General features: G+C 43.9%; 1 protein-coding gene across 2 annotated transcripts in view; it reads left to right on the forward strand.

Moving 5' to 3' along the window:
- LOC142136854 (uncharacterized) overlaps positions 1-20913 on the forward strand; it is a 358937-nt gene that overhangs the window by 266160 nt on the left and 71864 nt on the right. For both annotated transcript variants that reach the window (XM_075194706.1, XM_075194707.1), the window contains exons 14-15: positions 7226-7345; positions 14551-14645. In XM_075194706.1, coding sequence (XP_075050807.1) covers positions 7226-7345; positions 14551-14645 — 215 coding nt within the window. The remainder of the gene's footprint in view (positions 1-7225; positions 7346-14550; positions 14646-20913) is intronic.

The following is a 20913-nucleotide window of genomic DNA, read 5'->3' on the forward strand; positions in this document are numbered from 1 at the left end:
CTGTACTTCATTGAGGAATTGATAATTAATTTTTATGAACATCATTTTTTCAACGTTCTGAGGAAGCAACCTCCTTCGCCGCTCACTGACCAGGTTCCCCACTGCACTAAAAACTCTTTCCGAGTACACACTGGAGGGGGGACAACTCAGGTAAAATAGAGCCAGTTTGTACAGGGGCTTCTAAACTGCCTTTTTTTCCTGCCAGTAACAATATGGACTGTCTGACATGTCTATTTGGATACTGCTGAATCAGTGAACTTTGTAATATATCAGTACAAATGGACTTATACTGCTGAATCAGTGAACTTTGTAATATATCAGTACCACTGGACTTATACTGCTGAATCAGTGAACTTTGTAATATAGCAGTACCACTGGACTTATACTGCTGAATCAGTGAACTTTGTAATATATCAGTACCACTGGACTTATACTGCTGAATCAGTGAACTTTGTAATATAGCAGTACCACTGGACTTATACTGCTGAATCAGTGAACTTTGTAATATAGCAGTACCACTGGACTTATACTGCTGAATCAGTGAACTTTGTAATATAGCAGTACCACTGGACTTATACTGCAGAATCAGTGAACTTTGTAATATAGCAGTACCAATGGACTTATACTGCAGGATTGTTTTGGGATATTTTTTTTTAAAAAAAAATTATAATTACTTTTTTTGTAATTTTTTTTATAACTTTCTTTGAAATTTTTTATAATTTGGGAATAATGGGGAAATAACAATGCCCTTAGAAGGACAGAACACAGGACACAGCACCAATGGACTGAACAGGACACAGGACAGGACCCAGCAGCACCACTGAACTCAGAAGGACAGAGCACAGGACACAGCACCACTGGACTGAACAGGACACAGCACAGGACCCAGCAGCACCACTGAACTCAGAAGGACAGAGCACAGGACACAGCACCACTGGACTGAGCAGAACACAGCACAGCACAGAACTGAACAGCACAGCACAGCACGAGATATAGCAGGACAGAGGACCACCTAACACAACCTCCCTCTACCCTGATCAATGCCCGATGAAGATGGCGGCGACTAGCGGGGAATTTATAGGATCCGAGTATCGCGAGATCCGACAGCGGGATTATGACTCAGAGCCTCGCTTTCAGTTTTGCAATTGGCGGGAATACCCGGACCGGCTCGGATCCAGCTCGGATCCGCAACGTTCGGGTGGGCTCGGATTTCAGAAATCCGAGTGCGCTCATCTCTACTTAGAAGCAGGAGCTTCAGGGAGCGGGTGTCCAGAATAGTGCAGGGCCGATTACCACAGCTCCTAAACTCTTCAGCATACCTGAAGGAGTTAATCTACTTGCCTGAGGCCTAATTAGAACTGCACCTGTCACACTGCTTTAAATACCTGCCTCAAGCTGTGCTCTGTGCAGTTCATCCCGTTTGTTCCTGGCTGCTGCTAACCTGCTCCTGTGTTATTTGATATATACCTGCTGGACTGAACTTCTGTGTATGACCCCTGCCTGCTTGCCTGAGACCCCGAATCATTTGCCTGTACCATGGACCATGCTGTTTTGCCTGTTGCCCTGACCTTTTGGCCTGACTTCTGGACCTTGATTATTTGCTTGTGTCAGTTACTTTGCCTGGACTCTGTTTGCTTCCTGAACAGACTTTTGCATCCTGGAACTGGGTAACTCACCATTCTTATCCCCTACATTAGCATTCTGTAGAACCTGTTATTTTTGTGTACCTTCCTGCCACACCTGTTCATGTTTATGTTGGGAGTTATACCTGTTTATGAAAACCTGCATGTTCATTGAATTGAACCCTTGCTTATATATTTTGATGGAATAAAGACATTTGTATTATACTTCCGTGGCTGCTTGCTGAGTTTACTAGGAATCGTAACATGATGAACTGCCATACAATCTAGGCCTGCTGACTGCACGCCCTCTGCTTAGTCCCGGGATTCCTAGTATTTTTGTATTAAACTCTGTGTTTGGCTATTGAGACCATGTCACTTAATCCACAACTACAAATACTGCAGATGGACATTATTCAGCTCCGCTATCAAATCATACAGGTATCCACTCTACTCCAAGAACTGCTTAAAACCCTTCCTGCTGCTGTGTTAAGTAGTTTCAACACTAATTCTGATTTTAAAGCAACAAACTCCTCTGGTGAAAGCATCCAGACCGCAGAGAATCTTCCCAGAACTTTTTCTGACAGTGGTGCTTCATCTATGGTACTGCCTGCGGTCCCTACCATTAGGAATTCTAAACGACCAAGCTACCTGCGTCCCCATTTCACTGAGGAGGAACAATGGCGCAGAAGGAATGGTAAACTATGCCTCTACTACGCCAGTGGCGAACATTTCTTACAAGGCTGTCCGCACCCCAGACCACAACATCCTATGGAGCAGCCTTCAGTGTGCTCCTCTCCAGACCCTGGATTGTTCTGCACGTCACCTCCTGTTGCTTTACTTCAGCCTAATCTGCCAGTTCCAGTTGCCGCCTGTCCTGCGGTGCCAGTTCCAGTTGCCGCCTGTCCTGCGGTGCCAGTTCCAGTTGCCGCCTGTCCTGCGGTGCCAGTTCCAGTTGCCGCCTGTCCTGCGGTGCCAGGTCCAGTTGCCGCCTGTCCTGCGGTGCCAGTTCCAGTTGCCGCCTGTCCTGGTGGTGCCAGTTCCAGTTGCCGCCTGTCCTGTGGTGCCAGTTCCAGTTGCCGCCTGTCCTGCGGTGCCAGTTCCAGCTGCCGCCTGTCCTGCGGTGCCAGTTCCAGCTACCGCCAGCACTGAGTCTCCTGCCGCTGTGTCCGGTCCTGAGTCCGCTGTGTCCGTTCCTGAGTCCGCTGTGTCCGGTCCTGAGTCCGCTGTGTCCGGTCCTGAGTCCGCTGTGTCCGGTCCTGAGTCCGCTGCCTCTACTACCGAGTCTTCAGCTCCAGAGGGGTCGCTGCCCTTAAAGTCTGCTCCAGAGGGGGCGCTGCCCTTAAAGTCTGCTCCAGAGGGGGCGCTGCCCTTAAAGTCTGCTCCAGAGGGGGCGCTGCCCTTAGAGTCCGCTCCAGAGTTGCCTGTCTATGCGGTTCAGCCCGAGTTGCCTGTCCATGCGGTTCAGCCCGAGTTGCCTGTCAATGCGGTTCAGCCCGAGTTGCCTGTCAATGCGGTTCAGCCCGAGTTGCCTGTCCATGCGGTTCAGCCCGAGTTGCCTGTCCATGCGGTTCAGCCCGAGTTGCCTGTCCATGCGGTTCAGCCCGAGTTGCCTGTCCATGCGGTTCAGCCCGAGTTGCCTGTCCATGCGGTTCAGCCCGAGTTGCCTGTCCATGCGGTTCAGCCCGAGTTGCCTGTCCATGCGGTTCAGCCCGAGTTGCCTGTCCATGCGGTTCAGCCCGAGTTACCACTTGGTGCTGTCTGCTTTGAGGCATCTCACAGTGCTGTCTGCTTTGAGGCATCTCACAGTGCTGTCTGCTCTGAGGCATTTCACAGTGCTGTCTGCTCTGAGGCATCTCACAGTGCGGTCTGCTCTGAGGCATCTCACAGTGCTGTCTGCTCTGAGGCATCTCACAGTGCTGTCTGCTCTGAGGCATCTCACAGTGCTGTCTGCTCTGAGGCATCTCACAGTGCGGTCTGCTCTGAGGCATCTCACAGTGCGGTCTGCTCTGAGGCATCTCACAGTGCTGTCTGCTCTGAGGCATCTCACAGTGCTGTCTGCTCTGAGGCATCTCACAGTGCGGTCTGCTCTGAGGCATCTCACAGTGCTGTCTGCTCTGAGGCATCTCACAGTGCTGTCTGCTCTGAGGCATCTCACAGTGCTATCCAGTCGGTGTGCTGTGCCCAGTCCAGGCTTCCAATCAAGTGTGCCCAACTTGCCGTCCCAGCCGGGGACTCTCCAGAGACTGCTGCACAAGCTGGGAACTCTTCAGAGTCTGCTATTGAGCCTGAACGCCCAAAGGCTTCTTCTGAATCTTCAGACCCTCCACCAGTCTTCTTTGATGGAGACCTGAAACAATTTGCTTTAGTCCTTCAAGTTTGTATAAAGCAATTTGAAGAATTTCCAGGATATTTCTCTGACCAATTTAACCAAGTTGGTACGATTATCATGAATTTCAGAGGGGAGCCGCAGACTTGGGCTTTTTCCCTTCTTAAATCTGATGATCCCATTACCCACAACACCATGGACTTTATAAATGCAGTCTGTCAGAAATATCTTTCATCTCCAGTCAAGTCACCTGATTGGGGTCTCTCTATGCCACCTCAGTCTCCACAAGCATCAATCTTGGTGACTGGCTTTTTGGGCATATCGCCATCTTCTAATAGAATAAAAGGTCCTATCCCGACCCTTGGCTGGGACTCAGACTCTGAAAGTGAATTCGTTGAAGATACAAGAGACTTAGTGGACGAACTTGCCAATTCTTCTTTTGCTTTTGAGGAATTGGGTCTTCTCTGTACTCCTTTGGAGAAGAGCCCAATTGGATCTTCAGGAAGATCCCATAAAAAGAAAAAAAAGAAGAGGAGGAAGACCTGAAGGGAGCTTGTATGGAGCGTCTGGAATCCGCTCCTTAAAGGGGGGGCTATGTTACAACTCTTCCTGTGTTTTGTATCTAGCAGCAGTACCTTATACCACCAGAGGTGCTGCTGTTCTGTTCCTAAACTCTTCAGCATACCTGAAGGAGTTAATCTTCTTGCCTGAGGCCTAATTAGAACTGCACCTGTCACACTGCTTTAAATACCTGCCTCAAGCTGTGCTCTGTGCAGTTCATCCCGTTTGTTCCTGGCTGTTGCTAACCTGCTCCTGTGTTATTTGATATATACCTGCTGGACTGAACTTCTGTGTATGACCCCTGCCTGTACCTTGGACCTTGCCTGAGACCCCAAATCATTTGCCTGTACCATGGACCATGCTGTTTTGCCTGTTGCCCTGACCTTTTGGCCTGACTTCTGGACCTTGATTATTTGCTTGTGTCAGTTACTTTGCCTGGACTCTGTTTGCTTCCTGGACAGACTTTTGCATCCTGGAACTGGGTAACTCACCATTATTATCCCTGCATTCAAACTACATTAGCATTCTGTAGAACCTGTTATTTCTGTGTACCTTCCTGCCACACCTGTTCATGTTTATGTTGGGAGTTATACCTGTTTATGAAAACCTGCATGCTCATTGAATTGAACCCTTGCTTATATATTTTGCTGGAATAAAGACATTTGTATTATACTTCCGTGGCTGCTTGCTGAGTTTACTAGGAATCGTAACAGTGACCTATAGTTTTTAATGACTTGGAATAAATATAGCACAGTGCTCCACTGCTTCTCAAGCAGAAAAAGGAACTAATTCAATGTCATTATTTAATTCTCCAAACATAATTTGACCACCAGATGAATAAAACTCTTTTATAGATGTAAAGAGAACGGTATCACAGCTAGATAGACAAGCTGTGTCTGTTAGAAACCTCCAATTTGCGGGAACAATACACAGCACAGATGGTGCAAATGTGATAACCAGCTTGGTGCTTATACTTCCAGATTGTCACTTGACCTTATCAACAAAGAGGTGAGAGGGAATGGACACTTCCGGAGAGTATTTTATAGTCAGTCCAAATAACATGCGGCAATCTCCATGGTTGCAAATATCGAAGACAGTCCAAAGTTTGCAGAGCCAAATACAGTGTCTATTGAATGGCTGTTTAATTAGATGCAAGAGGATTAGCTTGTCACAGGCACTATTTAAACATGCAGGTAGTGGTCACATGACTTACAACTTCCAATCAACAGACAGACTCAAACACTGATTTTAGTAACAGACGTGTTGACATAGGATCGTAGTAAATAAATCCGACAGAACAGCGGTCCACTGACTCACCTGAACCAATGGCGGCATGGTTTCCAATATTATGGTAAGTTTAGCTGTTAACTAATGGGCGTAATAGATGAATCCAGCAGAATAACGGTCATGTGACCAATCATAATATGGTTTCCAATGTTATAGTTAATTCAGCTATTTCAGATGTATGCAAAAACAGATCCGTTATTATAATAATAAATTTGAACTTTGGCCAGCAATAATCATCTCCTTTCAAAAAGCACATAGGTATACACATCATGCTGGATTTTGTAAACAATAAAAGTACAATAATTTTTTAACATTTTTTTTAAAAAATAATAATGATTTTGTACCTTTCTACCGCCGGTGTATTAGTCCTCGGCTAGCTGATCTGCTATCGGATTTCCCTTTCTGTCCACTGTATTACACCTAGTGGCTGATCAGAGAGGAGTGACTTGCGTCTTCCCAGTGACAAAAGTCCGTCCTGCCTTGCAGCAGTTCTCGTGAAGACTGGTGTATCTGTTAGACTCCGCGCCTCTGTTTGGTCAGCACTAAACCAGGCTAACACGTGTATCAATCACCCTAGGGTTCTCCTCCAGAGACAATTGTTACACATATAATACAATTTTTGATTCAGATTAAGGAATATGCCATGGCAGAATTAGTAATTTTTTTCCGTTATCTCCTGAATGGTTTGTGTTAGGGCTTTTGGCTAAATCTTTTAAATGTACCAAAGGCAGTAAGAAATTGCTTCTTATTTCAGCAGTGGCAAGATCGTGTACAAAAACATGTTCTTAATACTGGTGTGTGTTAGGTAATTTAGACTGTAAGCAGGGACTGATGTGAGTGACAAATATTCTCGGTATAAATAAATATAAATAAATTGTGATGATGATGGTTTCATCCAGTATAAGATAATACCCAATCTCTGCCATCCCTGGACTGGTGCATAACTCAAATCATTCTCTGGAGTGGATATCGCTGTGACAGACACTAGTGTTAAGAACATGCCCTGAAAATGTATTATCTCAGTAAAATTATCTCACTCTATATAATTAAATCTTATTTTTGAACTGCTTTCCAAAATGAGACACATTGGTGTGATTACTCCATACTTTGCTGGAAACACCTTCACTCCACCCATCCCCTACCTAACTTCTCCCTTTGCAATCTGCAGCTTCTTCGCAAATGAGGCCACCTTGCTTCACAAATGTACACGCCCCAGAGAAAAGTGTTGGGTGCACAAGCCCAAATCGGGCTACAATGTGCAGGGGAGCAGCTGTTATGTGCTTTGTAAAAGAGCTCCAGTGAAATAGATTTGGGACAGATAAAATGAGTGCACTTTTTCTAGGGTGCCGATTGGAGTTATTAGGTACACAACTTTTTTGCTGTTAATAAATATCTGTCAATTCAATTGTTTTTTTTTCTATTTTAAAAGGGAGCAGAATATGAGGTGATTACTGAATATGAAGACTTTTTAAAACACACTGGAATAAATAATCTCATTGTCCATCTTGACGAGTTGGTGTTATCAAGACAACAATCCAGCTTTGAGGAGGTGAGATGAATCTGTAACCAGTTAGATAATAAATCAGAACCTATATGCTTGTATCTGTTAATGAGCTAATTATTGTAGATATAGATTACAGTTTCATATGAATGTCTTTCCTACCTATACAGAAGAGAACATTATTTACAAATAAATTTGTGATTTAAACAGTGGAGAATTTACTAATTTGTGTGTGAGGCCTTATAACTACTGAAACCAGTCACCCTGAGCTCATTCAACAATCTACTAATGAAAACTATACATATTAAGGAACGCAAGTCCTGTTATGTGCCGTATTTTGCATAAAACGGACTATATGCCAATGAACACAAGTGCATGCAATTCATCTACAAACGCAAACGACACTTTCGACTGCCTACAATTTCAAGGCCGGAACGGTGGAAGGGATGTATACATGTAGACAGTTAGGGCGTGCAGACCTGATAGTGATGGCGGTCATGTATGCATGCCAGAACATGTGTTTGCAATGAATAGCAACTGTAAAAATGCAATTTGTGTACAGTAGGCATTAATAACATTCTGATAAATGTATTTAAAACAATTTTTGGCGGATTGAGGTCCCATGAGTAATGAGGATGAGGACAGGGATGTGATAATGGAATCAATACAGTCTAAGCACAATATGTAGCTTCTGTTTTGGGATTATTCAGAGCTGGTGGGCAGCGGGGCATGTCATGGAAAAACTGGTGAGCAGGGGGTAACTTGTGTGAGAAAACTGGTGGGCAGGGGGGACAAGAGAAAAACTGGATGGCAGGGGTAGCAATGTAAAAGAAAAGCTGTTGTGCTTGGTGGCATGTGAGAGAAACTCTGGTGGGCAATGGTCATTTGAAGTTAAGCTAGTGGGCATGTGAGGAAATCTGGTGAGCATATGGGGTGGCATAAAACAGAAAAGCATGTGAGCATATGGGGTTGCATGTGAGAGAAATGTTAGTATGAATATGGGGTAGTACATGAAAGAAACCAGTGGGCCTTTTGGATGACGCGTGAGAAAAGCTGATGGGCATTTGAGGAGGCATGAAGAGAAAAGCTGGTGGGCATATGTGGTGACATGTGAAATAAACTAGTGAACACATGGGGTCATATGTGAAAGTAAAGTTGGTGGGCATATGGGGTGACATTTGTTGGAAATGCTGGTAGGCATATGGAGTGGCACGTAAGAGTAAAGCTATTGTGCTTTTAGGGGTGGCATGTGAGAGAACAGCTGGTGGGCATATGTGGTGGCATTTGATGGAAAATCTGGTGGGCAAGTTTTAGAAGCAGATGAGCAGAGTGTGACATGAATGAAATAGCTAGTGGGCATATGGGTTGCCATGGGAGAGAAAGCTGGTGGGTATATGGACTGGCATGTGAGAGATCTGATGGTCATGTGTGAGAAGCTGGTAAGCATTAGGTGACAGAGGAAGCTGAGGACGGTAGAAATTCTACTCTACTCCTGGGGAAAAACAGACAGCTGCATCAACTATACAATGCACCAGGCCAAAGACCGTACCTAGTCAGATTCAACCTTTACTGACCACTAGGCAAAATAGAGTGGTGCCTTCCTGAATATTACATATTAGACATAATAGGAGAGATGAGGGGAGATGTAAAGGTCAGGAGATGCTGCAGTGCACAATGACCAGATTAAAGTGGACTGCAAAGCAAATGCAAAGTGCAGAGCAAAGCTGCTGTGCTCAATAGCAAGCTTATTGTTGACTGTAAAACAGCCACAAAGTTCAGAGCAAAGCTGCAGTACATAATAACAAGCTCACTGTGAACAGCAAAACAAAGTGCAGCACACAATGGCAATCTAAATGTGACTGTGTCGGTGTCTGAAGTCCCTTCCAATCCATTTTTTAAAACATTCTATTGGTTTTTGTGATCAGACATGAAACACACTAGAGGGAAAATGTTTCAAGGTCCGATTTTTTCAGCATGTTAAAATTGCGGCAAATCGCGGGTGATAATCCGCGATTTTAGACAAAAATTTCTCGAATGTATCAAGCTGCGATTTTTACCCTGATCTTCAAAATCGCTGGTCATCTCTGGCGCTTTGCTGCGATGTAAAACACTCCCGTGTTCACTAACTCTCCTGTGTCGTAGCAGCGTGTTGTATAAACCCATCACTGTTACACTGTTCTGCAATACAACCAGAGATCCCGGCAGCTGTAAAAAGTGTTAACAATAGATCAAAGTTTAAAAAACAAAAAGCATGGGGTCCCCCCTCTATTTAGTCTTAACCCTAGTGCTGGTTCCGTGAAAATCGGGGAAAAATTATGCGTGGGTTCCCCCATATTGTCACGGAACCAGCACTAGGTAAACCAGCCGAGGACTGAATAGAGGGGGGACTTCACGCTTTTTTTTTTAAACTTTGATCTATTCTTCACAATTTTGACAGCTGCCGGAGCTCCAGCATTATGACAGACAGTGTAACTAATGTGTTTATACAACACGCTGCTAGAATGGAGCGTGTTGTATCTAGCGTGTTTTCAATCAAACTATCCTGAGTTTGCTTAATCGCAGCTTCATACATTTGAGACTTGTATAGCTGGAGTGGCAAACAGTCGGGAGTTTGATCTCTAGCGATTTTGCAAATAGCGATTTTGACAGAAGCACAACTCTGGAAGATTTTACATGAAATCTCAGGTTCATACATCTGTGAGTTTCAACTCTCCATTTGCAAAATCGCACCTTGATGCATTTACCCCTAGATCTTTATTAGGACTGACAGAAAATGGGGTCAGACGATCTGTATTGTGACTATATGTGTGTCATCGACATCTTTAGAAATATACACCATAAGATCTGGCCATTCAGTCTGTGCACATATCTGGCCAAATTACAGCTGTTTGATAATTTCAATAAACCATTTGCTAACATAACTGTAGATTAATAACATTTTAAAGTCAAATTAGTAGATTTTAGACCTTCAGTCTTCTCCCCATGGGTCACATTGGAAGGGCATTGGAAGGCATGCTTTATGCCACTATAGTCCTCAAGCAGACTAAGGGGTATATTTACTAAACTGTGGATTTGAAAAAGTTTAGATGTCGCCTATAGCAACCAATCAGATTCTTTTTGTCATTTTGTAGACTGTACTAAACAAATGACAGCTAGAATCTGATTGGTTGCTATAGGCAACGTCTCCACTTTTTTAAACCCGCAGTTTAGTAAATATACCCCTAAGACTTCTGATTTCCAACCCCAACATTTAGTCTTGATGATGTTGATAGTGGTCAAAGATCCAGAGCTTTTTACTTAATTCTTAACCATTTATTACATTAGTTCAGAGAACAAATACTAGAGCACAATTAGGGGGAAGGTGCTATCTGCATAGTGGCACAGTGGTTAGCATTGTTGCCTCACATCCCTGGGCTATGGGCTGGATTCTGACCAGGGCCCTATCTGCATGGTGTTTTTATGTTCTATCCCTTGTACCCGTGAGTTTCTTCAAGGTGCTCTGGTTTCCTCCCCCACTCTGAAGACAAACTGGTAGGTTAATTTACTTTTTTAAATATTGGGTATATATTTCAAACGTACACTTTATTTCACATATGATTGTTTTATTTTTATTTTAAAAAAAAAAACATGTTATGAATGTACTGATTATTCCTTTATCGGTGAGCTGCAATTGACTGCCAGAGTGAATTGAATGACAAGCTATTAGATTATTTGCAACCTATGAATGAAGATCTGTCATGGCCTTACTTATCTCTACAGGAAGGAATACCATCTGGGCTTTTTGCCAAAATGGTGGATTGCTGTTTGCTTCATTCCGTGCATGTGGTTGGCAGATCCAGAAGGGGCAATTACCCCCCCCCCCCCCCCCCCGACCCTGACATCACACTACATTCGACCAATCAGAGCGAATGAAGGGCTATGCTAAATTGCCCTCCCCTAGAAGAAATCTAGGTCCTACCCTGATCCACAGGCTATTCTTTGTGGGAAGTTTATTATCTGGGAAGTTTATTATCGCGGCACCCTTAGAGTCTCCATAATTTTTTCAAGGCACCCCTCAAAATAATTACCGAGCAGTCACGTTTTTTAAGTATTTGAGTCAAAATAACATAATAAGTATTTAGGTCAGGACAGAAATACTTAGTAAGTTGTTTGCAAAAATAATATACATACATCCAAGGGAAAGAATATTTTTATATATTTTTTTCAATTATATTTCTGTCAAATAATAATTTACAGCTAAATGAGGAATCAGATCAAACAGAATAATACATACAATAAATGTACATAAATCATAACATTGTGCCCCTCTTCATCCTCACACACACAGTCTGCCCCTCTTCATCCTCACACACACAGTCTGCCCCTCTTCATCCACACACTGTCTGCCCCTCTTCATCCACACACGCTGTCTGCCCCTCTTCATCCACACACGCTGTCTGCCCCTCTTCATCCACACACGCTGTCTGCCCCTCTTCATCCACACACGCTGTCTGCCCCTCTTCATCCACACACGCTGTCTGCCCCTCTTCATCCACACACGCTGTCTGCCCCTCTTCATCCACACACGCTGTCTGCCCCTCTTCATCCACACACGCTGTCTGCCCCTCTTCATCCACACACGCTGTCTGCCCCTCTTCATCCACACACGCTGTCTGCCCCTCTTCATCCACACACGCTGTCTGCCCCTCTTCATCCACACACGCTGTCTGCCCCTCTTCATCCACACACGCTGTCTGCCCCTCTTCATCCACACACGCTGTCTGCCCCTCTTCATCCACACACGCTGTCTGCCCCTCTTCATCCACACAAGCTGTCTGCCCCTCTTCATCCACACACGCTGTCTGCCCCTCTTCATCCACACACACTGTCTGCCCCTCTTCATCCACACACACTGTCTGCCCCTCTTCATCCACACACACTGTCTGCCCCTCTTCATCCACACACGCTCTCTGCCCCTCTTCATCCACACACGCTCTCTGCCCCTCTTCATCCACACACGCTCTCTGCCCCTCTTCATCCACACACGCTCTCTGCCCCTCTTCATCCACACACGCTGTCTGCCCCTCTTCATCCACACACGCTCTCTGCCCCTCTTCATCCACACACGCTGTCTGCCCCTCTTCATCCACACACGCTGTCTGCCCCTCTTCATCCACACACGCTGTCTGCCCCTCTTCATCCACACACGCTGTCTGCCCCTCTTCATCCACACAAGCTGTCTGCCCCTCTTCATCCACACAAACTGTCTGCCCCTCTTCATCCACACAAACTGTCTGCCCCTCTTCATCCACACACACTGTCTGCCCCTCTTCATCCACACACACTGTCTGCCCCTCTTCATCCACACACACTGTCTGCCCCTCTTCATCCACACACACTGTCTGCCCCTCTTCATCCACACACACTGTCTGCCCCTCTGCATCCACACACACTGTCTGCACCTCTGCATCCTCACTATGCCCCCTCTTTCATTCTTCTGTCCCTCCATTGCTGTTTCCTTTCACCTTCACCTCCGTTTCTTTACTTAGAATATATGGCCTTCTTTATTCTATTTCTTTTGTCTTCTCTTCCATCTTCTTACCAATGTGGCGGCGCCCGGGACCCAGCATCCTCCTCTCTCCTGCTGCTTCTCACTGAATATGTCGGGCGTGATGATTCAGTGAGAAGTGAGGAGGAAGGAAGATGCTGGGTCCCAGGTGCCGCCGGATTGGTAAGTTGTTTTTTGTTTTGTTTGTCCCCCGCTCGCGGCACCCCTGTGACAGCGCCGTGACGCACACTTTGGGAACTACTGATCTAAGCCTTCTACTTAAGGAAAATAGTATGGGCCTGATTAATGAAGGCACGCATACTGAGCACACCGTGCGTTTGTTTTAAAACATACATAAATCGGCTCTGCGCACTCCCAAATGCAACAACAAATGGATCTGAAGATACCTGCGCTGATGAATTCGGGTGTAGGTCTACTCTTCTCTACTGCACAAGACACTGCAGGATACATCAAATACCTATGTGCATTTATAAATTTGCAAAAGCACACAGAAAAATATTTAAAATATTGAATTAATGTCACTTGTTAATAATATAGCAATTAATGATAACCGTAAAAAAAAGGTGTTTTTTTTCTTTCCCCATTAAATACATTTATATTGATGATCTCAATGTCTAATGAACATAAAATACCTTTTTACAGTTGCTCCTGATTGCAAACACATGTTATAGCATGGATATGAGACTATTATAACTATTGATCAGGACTAACCCTGTAGCTGCAGCAAGAGAAACGGAAGAAAAACAAGTAACTTTGAGATGCTCAGAGCTTTGTAGATTGTAGTAAGTGTTCTTTGCGTATGAAGATGGAGTGGACAGGGCTGCGTTTGCTGGAGTATGGTCCAGTTCCCGGCTTGCGCAGAGTGATTTTGCGTACAATACGCTCAAAATCAGCAGATATGTGCCTTGATGAATCAGGTCCTACATGTTTTGCCCAACAAATCTGTGTACTGGAAATTGAGTCTCTCAAAACTCCATCCATGGTCCACTAGTTGGGAAACTCAGATGCATGGAATAATGTGATATAATAAAAGGATGTGATGTAGCTAGAGTGGTTGCTGTTGTTGCTAGAGATACCAGCATATAAATATCAAATTACCTGGGTCAAATATTTTTTGCACTAAATGTATCTGTTGTTGCCATTACTCTCTCTAAGCTGTAGCAGTTAAGATGATCATGATCGGGCAGCACGGTGACTTAGTGGTTAGCACTTCTGCCTCACAGCACTGGGGTCATGAGTTCAATTCCTAACCATGGCCTTATCTGTGTGCAGTTTGGTCTCTCTGTTTGCGTGGGTTTTCCAAAAACGTACTAGTAGGTTAATTAGCTACTCTCAAATTTACCCTACTCCGTGTGTGTGTGTGTGTGTGTGTTAGGGAATTTAGACTGTAAGCTGTATTGGGGCAGGGACTGATGTGAGTGAGTTCTCTGTACAACGCTGCAGAATTAGTGGCGCTATGTAAATAAATAAATGATGATGATGACGATGACACAAACTATGTCATGCTGTTCCTAAGAGAATGGTGAATGGAGGGGATCAAAGAATGGAAGTAAGTGAATTGAATGGAGCTGGTGTTCAGGTACTGCCATTAAATGTATAAGAGCCTCTGTAATTTAGGTCCAATCGATATAGTTTTTGAATATACATATATAAGAAAAATATATTTATATTCTGACAATTAACTTTAAATGTTTCAATATTTTAGGTGAAGACACAGCTTTCATCTTTTCAGAAAGAAATTAATGACGCGATAAGCACAGAAGATGCCAGAAAAATAGTTCAAATGTTATCCAACAAAAGGCAAGTATTTTCTATGCCACATTAATCAATACTCTGGAACGAATTTATGTGAAGCTCTTAATTTTTCAATTTTTCTCTCTTGTCTGCAAAACTGCCACAAGGCTGAACCCTTTATAATAACAGAATAGCTTGAGGACACACAATTTTTTTTTATTACACAGTACAGGAATACGTTGCCTTTTTCTACCAGATATGCGAAAACCTCATGCTACTTATATCTAAGTTATTTTAAAGAAATACAAACATTATATTAAATATAAAAGCCTATACACAATAACATATTTATGATAGTATCCATTTCATGTAATTTATTTATTTAGTTTTCATTTACAATATATATACACACAACTATAAAAAATAACAAAATGGAATATATAAACAAACATAAATAAAGGAAACTGTTTAACATGTAGCTACAAACCAAAACCTATATATCACACTAATAAACAAACTATGAAGGACAAAATATATGGAAAAAATATATAGTAAAAATATAAAAAGGCACAGGTGTCTGATGACATCACACAATATGCATGTGTCCCAACTCTCCCAGTTTTGGCAGGACATCCCAATTCATGGGCTTGTAATGGGGTGGGTCTTAACCAAAAGTGGATGAAATTTTACCCCAATATGAGGTATGTAATATTCATTATAAAATGCAAAAACATTATATGAATCTTTTAATATGGACTATAAAGTCATTGCTGTTTATTGTAGTATAGAGCACACTAGCATACATCCCAACTGTCCCAATGTTGTCGGGACATCCCAATTCATGGGCTGCCAAAGGACGGGATGGGACTTATTTTGTCTTATTATGAGATAATAAAAAATGTTTCGCAACCGAAGTTATTTTTTTGTTATTATTTCGATCCTTCTCCGCATTCTTGATGTTTCCCACATGTTCTTAAAGTCTTTTCTTAAAAGGGCGACTGGTCATACCAATGTATTTCTTGGAACAGGGACATGTTAAGCAATAAATCACCCCTGAGGAGTTACAGTTTAAGAAGTCATCTATTTTCCAGATCTTTCCGTATTTATCCTTGTATTCTTTCGTTGTAACTGTATACTGGCATGCTTTACATGATCCACATTGATAGAAGCCTTTGGTGACAACGAAAGAATACAAGGATAAATACGGAAAGATCTGGAAACATCAAGAATGCGGAGAAGGATCGAAATAATAACAAAAAAATAACTTCGGTTGCGAAACATTTTTTTTATTATCTCATAATGGTAATCCTAAATTTGTAAAGGCTTACATTATGGAACAAGTACATATGGGAATCCTTGGAGGAGATCTACAAGGAGAACTCCTGAGAAGAGAAACCAGGAAGATTTTTATTATGGGTAGCATGATACCTGAAGGCCTTAATGATTATACTAGCTATTTAGCCTTTCTTTAACTATAGAGATCTAATTGTAGAACTAAATTGTAGACATCTGAATCTCCGCATTAATCACTATGCGAGCGACGCTACCTACTATACTATCTATACAGGTATTCTAACACACTACCCTGTCCTACTTGATACTCATTATTTAGGACAAATATATTAATATTTTGGGCAAGTGAGTGATTTAACAGTCACAAATCAGCAGAATAAAATATAAATCACATTAAGAAATTCTAATATAACGGCGTGAGAACATAGCGATTGCAGCTAGGTCTGAATTTTAATTTCACTTTGCACATGATTTTATTATTATTTCGCGAGTTGTATCAAGACAATATTTTTAACGTATATCAATAAAATGTTATTTTTTACCCTGGAGTGCCTCTATATATACTTTCTTTTTCCTGGTCCTCTACTCTAACTTACTAGTATAAGGGAGCACCCTTCAGTCAATATATTAGATAAATTTTGGAATATAGAATCAATGAATTGGGGTTAAATAATAATTAATCTTATTAACCCACATAGTGCGGTCATCCCTACTCTCAGTGTTTTCAATTGGGTCTGACACAAGAGAGTCTCTTATGGAGATGATTGATATTAACTCTGTTGACTCTCTTATTAGATTCACAATGGAAGCTAATGAGTCTGAGATTAACTTTCTGGATGTTACCATTTTTACCATGGAGACTGGATTTAGAAACAAGTTGTACAGGAAACCCACTGATCGTAATGCTAGATTATTAAATATACACATATATATATATATATATATGTATATTATTAGGGCACAGTCGTTCCCTTATATTAAGGTTACATCTAAAAAACGTCATTTTTCCATAGGGAATTTGAGAGAGGGGGGCATGGTGTTTGAGGGTCTACATTTTAAAAAGTATTAAAGCTATTAAACTAAAATTTCAGAAAAAAAGAATAAAAAATGGGAAAAATTTGGGAACAATCTAAAGTTCAAAATCTGTCCGGTTTTTCTCTACTTCCCACCTACCTTTGTTTACTGAGAAAGAATTAATAACTGTGCTGAATTAGCAGCATTAGTTATAAGTAAGTTATAATCGCTCCCCCTCTTCTCCGTCCCTCTTCTCATGCGCTCCCCCTCTTCTCCGTCCCTCGTCATGCGCTCCCCCTCTTCTCCGTCCCTCTTGTCAATCGCTCCCCCTCTCCTCCGTCCCCCTTCTCATGCGCTCCCCCTCTCCTCCGTCCCACTTCTCATGCGCTCCCCCTCTCCTCCGTCCCTCTTCTCATGCGCTCCCCCTCTCCTCCGTCCCTCTTCTCATGCGCTCCCCCTCTCCTCCGTCCCTCTTCTCATGCGCTCCCCCTCTCCTCCGTCCCTCTTCTCATGCGCTCCCCCTCTCCTCCGTCCCTCTTCTCATGCGCTCCCCCTCTCCTCCGTCCCTCTTCTCATGCGCTCCTCCTCTCCTCCGTCCCTCTTCTCATGCGCTCCCCCTCTCCTCTGTCCCTCTTCTCATGCGCTCCCTCTCCTCCGTCCCTCTTCTCATTCATTCTTCGTTCATTCTTCTCTAACCCGCGCATAGCTGTGCAGGGGTCAGAGGATGACTCTGTATTGTGCAGGGGTCAGAGGATGGCTCTTTGTCTTGTGCAGGGGTCAGAGGATGGCTCTATGTATTGTGCAGGGGTTAGAGGATGGCTCTATGTATTGTGCAGAGGTCAGAGGATGACTCTATGTATTGTGCAGGGGTTAGAGGATGTCTCTCTGTGTTGTGCAGGGTTCAGAGGATGGCTCTCTGTGTTGTGCAGGGGTCAGATGATGACTCTATGTTTTGTGCAGGGTTCAGAGGATGGCTCTCTCTGTTGTGCAGGCGTCAGTGGATGGCTCTCTGTGTTGTGTAGGGACCAGAGGATGGCTCTCTGTGTTGTGCAGGGGTCAGAGGATGGCTCTCTGTGCTGTGCAGGGGTCAGAAGAAGGCTTTATGTATTGTGCAGGGATCAGAGGAAGGCTTTATGTAATGTGGAGGGGTCAGAGGATAGCTCTTTATATTGTGCAGGGGTCAGAGGATGGCTCTCTGTGTTGTACAAGGTCAGAGGATGGCTCTATGTATTGTGCAGGGGTCAGTGGATGGCTCTCTGTTGTGCAGGGGTCAGAGGATGGCTCTATGTAATGTGGAGGGGTCAGAAGAAGGCTCTCTGTGTTGTGCAGGGGCCAGAAGATGGTTCTCTGTGTTGTGCAGGGGTCAGAGGAAGGCTCTATGTAATTTGGAGGGATCAGAGGATAGCTCTTTGTATTGTGCAGGGGTCAGAGGATGACCTCTGTGCTGTACAGGGTCAGAGAATGGCTCTCTGTGATGTGCAGGGTCAAAGGATGGATCTCTGTGTTGTACAGGGATCAGAGGATGGATCTCTGTGTTGTACAGGGATCAGAGGATGGCTCTCTGTGTTGTGCAGGGGTCAGAGGATGGCTCTGTGTTGTGCAGGGGTCAGAGGATGGCTCTGTGTTGTGCAGGGGTCAGAGGATGGCTCTATATATTGTGCAGAGGTCAGAGGATGGCTCTATGTATTGTGCAGGGGTTAGAGGATGGCTCTATGTATTGTGCAGGGGTTAGAGGATGGCTCTCTGTGTTGTGCAGGGGTCAGATGATGGCTCTATGTATTGTGCAGGGGTCAGAGGATGGCTCTGTGTTGTACAGGGTCAGAGGATGGCTCTTTGTTTTGTGCAGGTGTCAGTGGATGGCTCTCTCTGTTGTGTAGGGAAAAGAGGATGGCTCTGTGTTGTGCAGGGTTCACAGGACGGCTCTCTGTTGTGCAGGGGTCAGATGATGGCTCTATGTATTGTGCAGGGGTTAGAGGATGGCTCTATGTATTGTGCAGGGGTTAGAGGATGGCTCTCTGTGTTGTGCAGGGTTCAGAGGCCGGCTCTCTGTGTTGTGCAGGGGTCAGATGATGGCTCTATGTATTGTGCAGGGGTCAGAGGTTGGCTCTATGTATTGTGCATGGGTCAGAGGATGGCTCTGTGTTGTGCAGGGGTCAGAAGAAGGCTTTATGTAATGTGGAGGGGTCAGAGGATGGCTCTATATATTGTGCAGGGGTCAGAGGATGGCTCTATGTATTGTGCAGGGGTCAGAGGATGGCTCTATGTAATGTGGAGGGGTCAGAAGAAGGCTCTCTGTGTTGTGCAGGGGCCACAAGATGGCTCTCTGTGTTGTTCAGGGGTCAGAGGAAGGCTCTATGTAATTTGGAGGGATCAGAGGATAGCTCTTTGTATTGTGCAGGGGTCAGAGGAAGACCTCTGTGTTGTACAGGGTCAGAGGATGGATCTCTGTGTTGTGCAGGGGTCAGAGGATGGCTCTATATATTGTGCAGGGGTCAGAGGATGGCTCTGTGTTGTACAGGGTCAGAGGATGGCTCTATGTTTTGTGCAGGGTTCAGAGGATGGCTCTCTGTGTTGTGTAGGGACCAGAGGATGGCTCTATATATTGTGCAGGGGTCAAAGGATGGCTCTATGTATTCTGCAGGGGTCAGAGGATGACCTCTGTGTTGTACAGGGTCAGAGGATGGCTCTCTGTGTTGTACAGGGTCAGAGGATGGCTCTCTGTGTTGTCCAGGGTCAGAGCATGGCTCTCTGTGTTGTGCAGGGTCAGAGGATGGCTCTCTGTGTTTTGCATGGCCAGAGGATGGCTCCTTGTGTTGTATATGGATAAGTGAAGGCGCTACTTATTGTGCAGCGGTCAGATGCAGATTCTCTTTATTATAGGATTCTCTATCATGTGTGGTGCAGGTTTCACTAAAAGGCTCTATTTTGCACAGAGATCGGAGAAGGCTCTTTGAATTGTGAAGTTGTCACTGGCGGAGCAGAGTTTGGAATGTGAGAGAATAGCTCATGAGTTGGGTGGCTTGTGAGGGAAAAGCTTGTAGACATGGGGTAACGTGAGCGAAAAGCTGTTGGTTATGGGGTGGCATGTGATAGATTAGCTGGTGTGCAGGGCTGATATTAGAAGCTTATGGTCAGCGAGTGGCATGTGAGAGAAAATCTAGTTGATAGGTGGTGGCATATAAAAAAGTAGCTGGTGAGCAAGGGCCCATATGTGTGAAAGGCTAATGAGCAGGAGATGGCATGTGAGAAAAGTGGGTGTCATGTGAGAGAACCTGGTTGGCAGTGGGAGGGGCATGTAGTAATTTACGGGGCAGGGTGGCATGTGATAGAGAATTGTTGGTGGGCAGAGGGTGGATGATTTCACATTTAGATACATAGAATTTGAAAATTATAAATATTTTAACTTTAGAAAAAGCTATGAAATTCCATAGACGAAAAAACATACGGTTTAAAATGTCCGATTAAGGTTCCTTACACACCATCTAAAACAGGGGTGGGCAAACCAGTCCTCAAGGGCCAACAACAGTTCATGTTTTTAGGATTTCTGTCTGTAGAAACAGCTGGGATAATTACTGACCCAGCCAAATAGATTAACTCAGCTGTGCATGATTAAAGAAATCCTAAAAACATGAACTGTTGATGGCCCTTGAGGACTGGTTTGCCCACCCCTGATCTAAAACATAAAAAAAACTATTGAAACTCTTTAACTCAAACGCCAAAAAGCAATGAAATTACGACGATTAAGGCAGAAGCTTTAATGGACGTGTTCCTTGAGCAATACAGACATAGTATGCCATCACATCCTGCGGTTAGCTGCAGATTCAGCACTATCATATAATGATATTGCTGTCACTCACAAAATGGTGGATCTGCTAATTCACAGATTTGTGTGTTCACTGGAATACACAAATACAGTACTATTACATTTTCTTAGTTTAACTTTATCGTAGTTTAGGGCCTGGGTGTCTTAGAAAGAGACAGTAAAGCAACTTCATAAAAAATTAGAACTACAAAATCCTTACAGAGC

The sequence above is a fragment of the Mixophyes fleayi genome, chromosome 1 (assembly GCF_038048845.1).
Source record: "Mixophyes fleayi isolate aMixFle1 chromosome 1, aMixFle1.hap1, whole genome shotgun sequence".
NCBI classification, from domain to species: Eukaryota; Metazoa; Chordata; class Amphibia; order Anura; family Limnodynastidae; genus Mixophyes; species Mixophyes fleayi.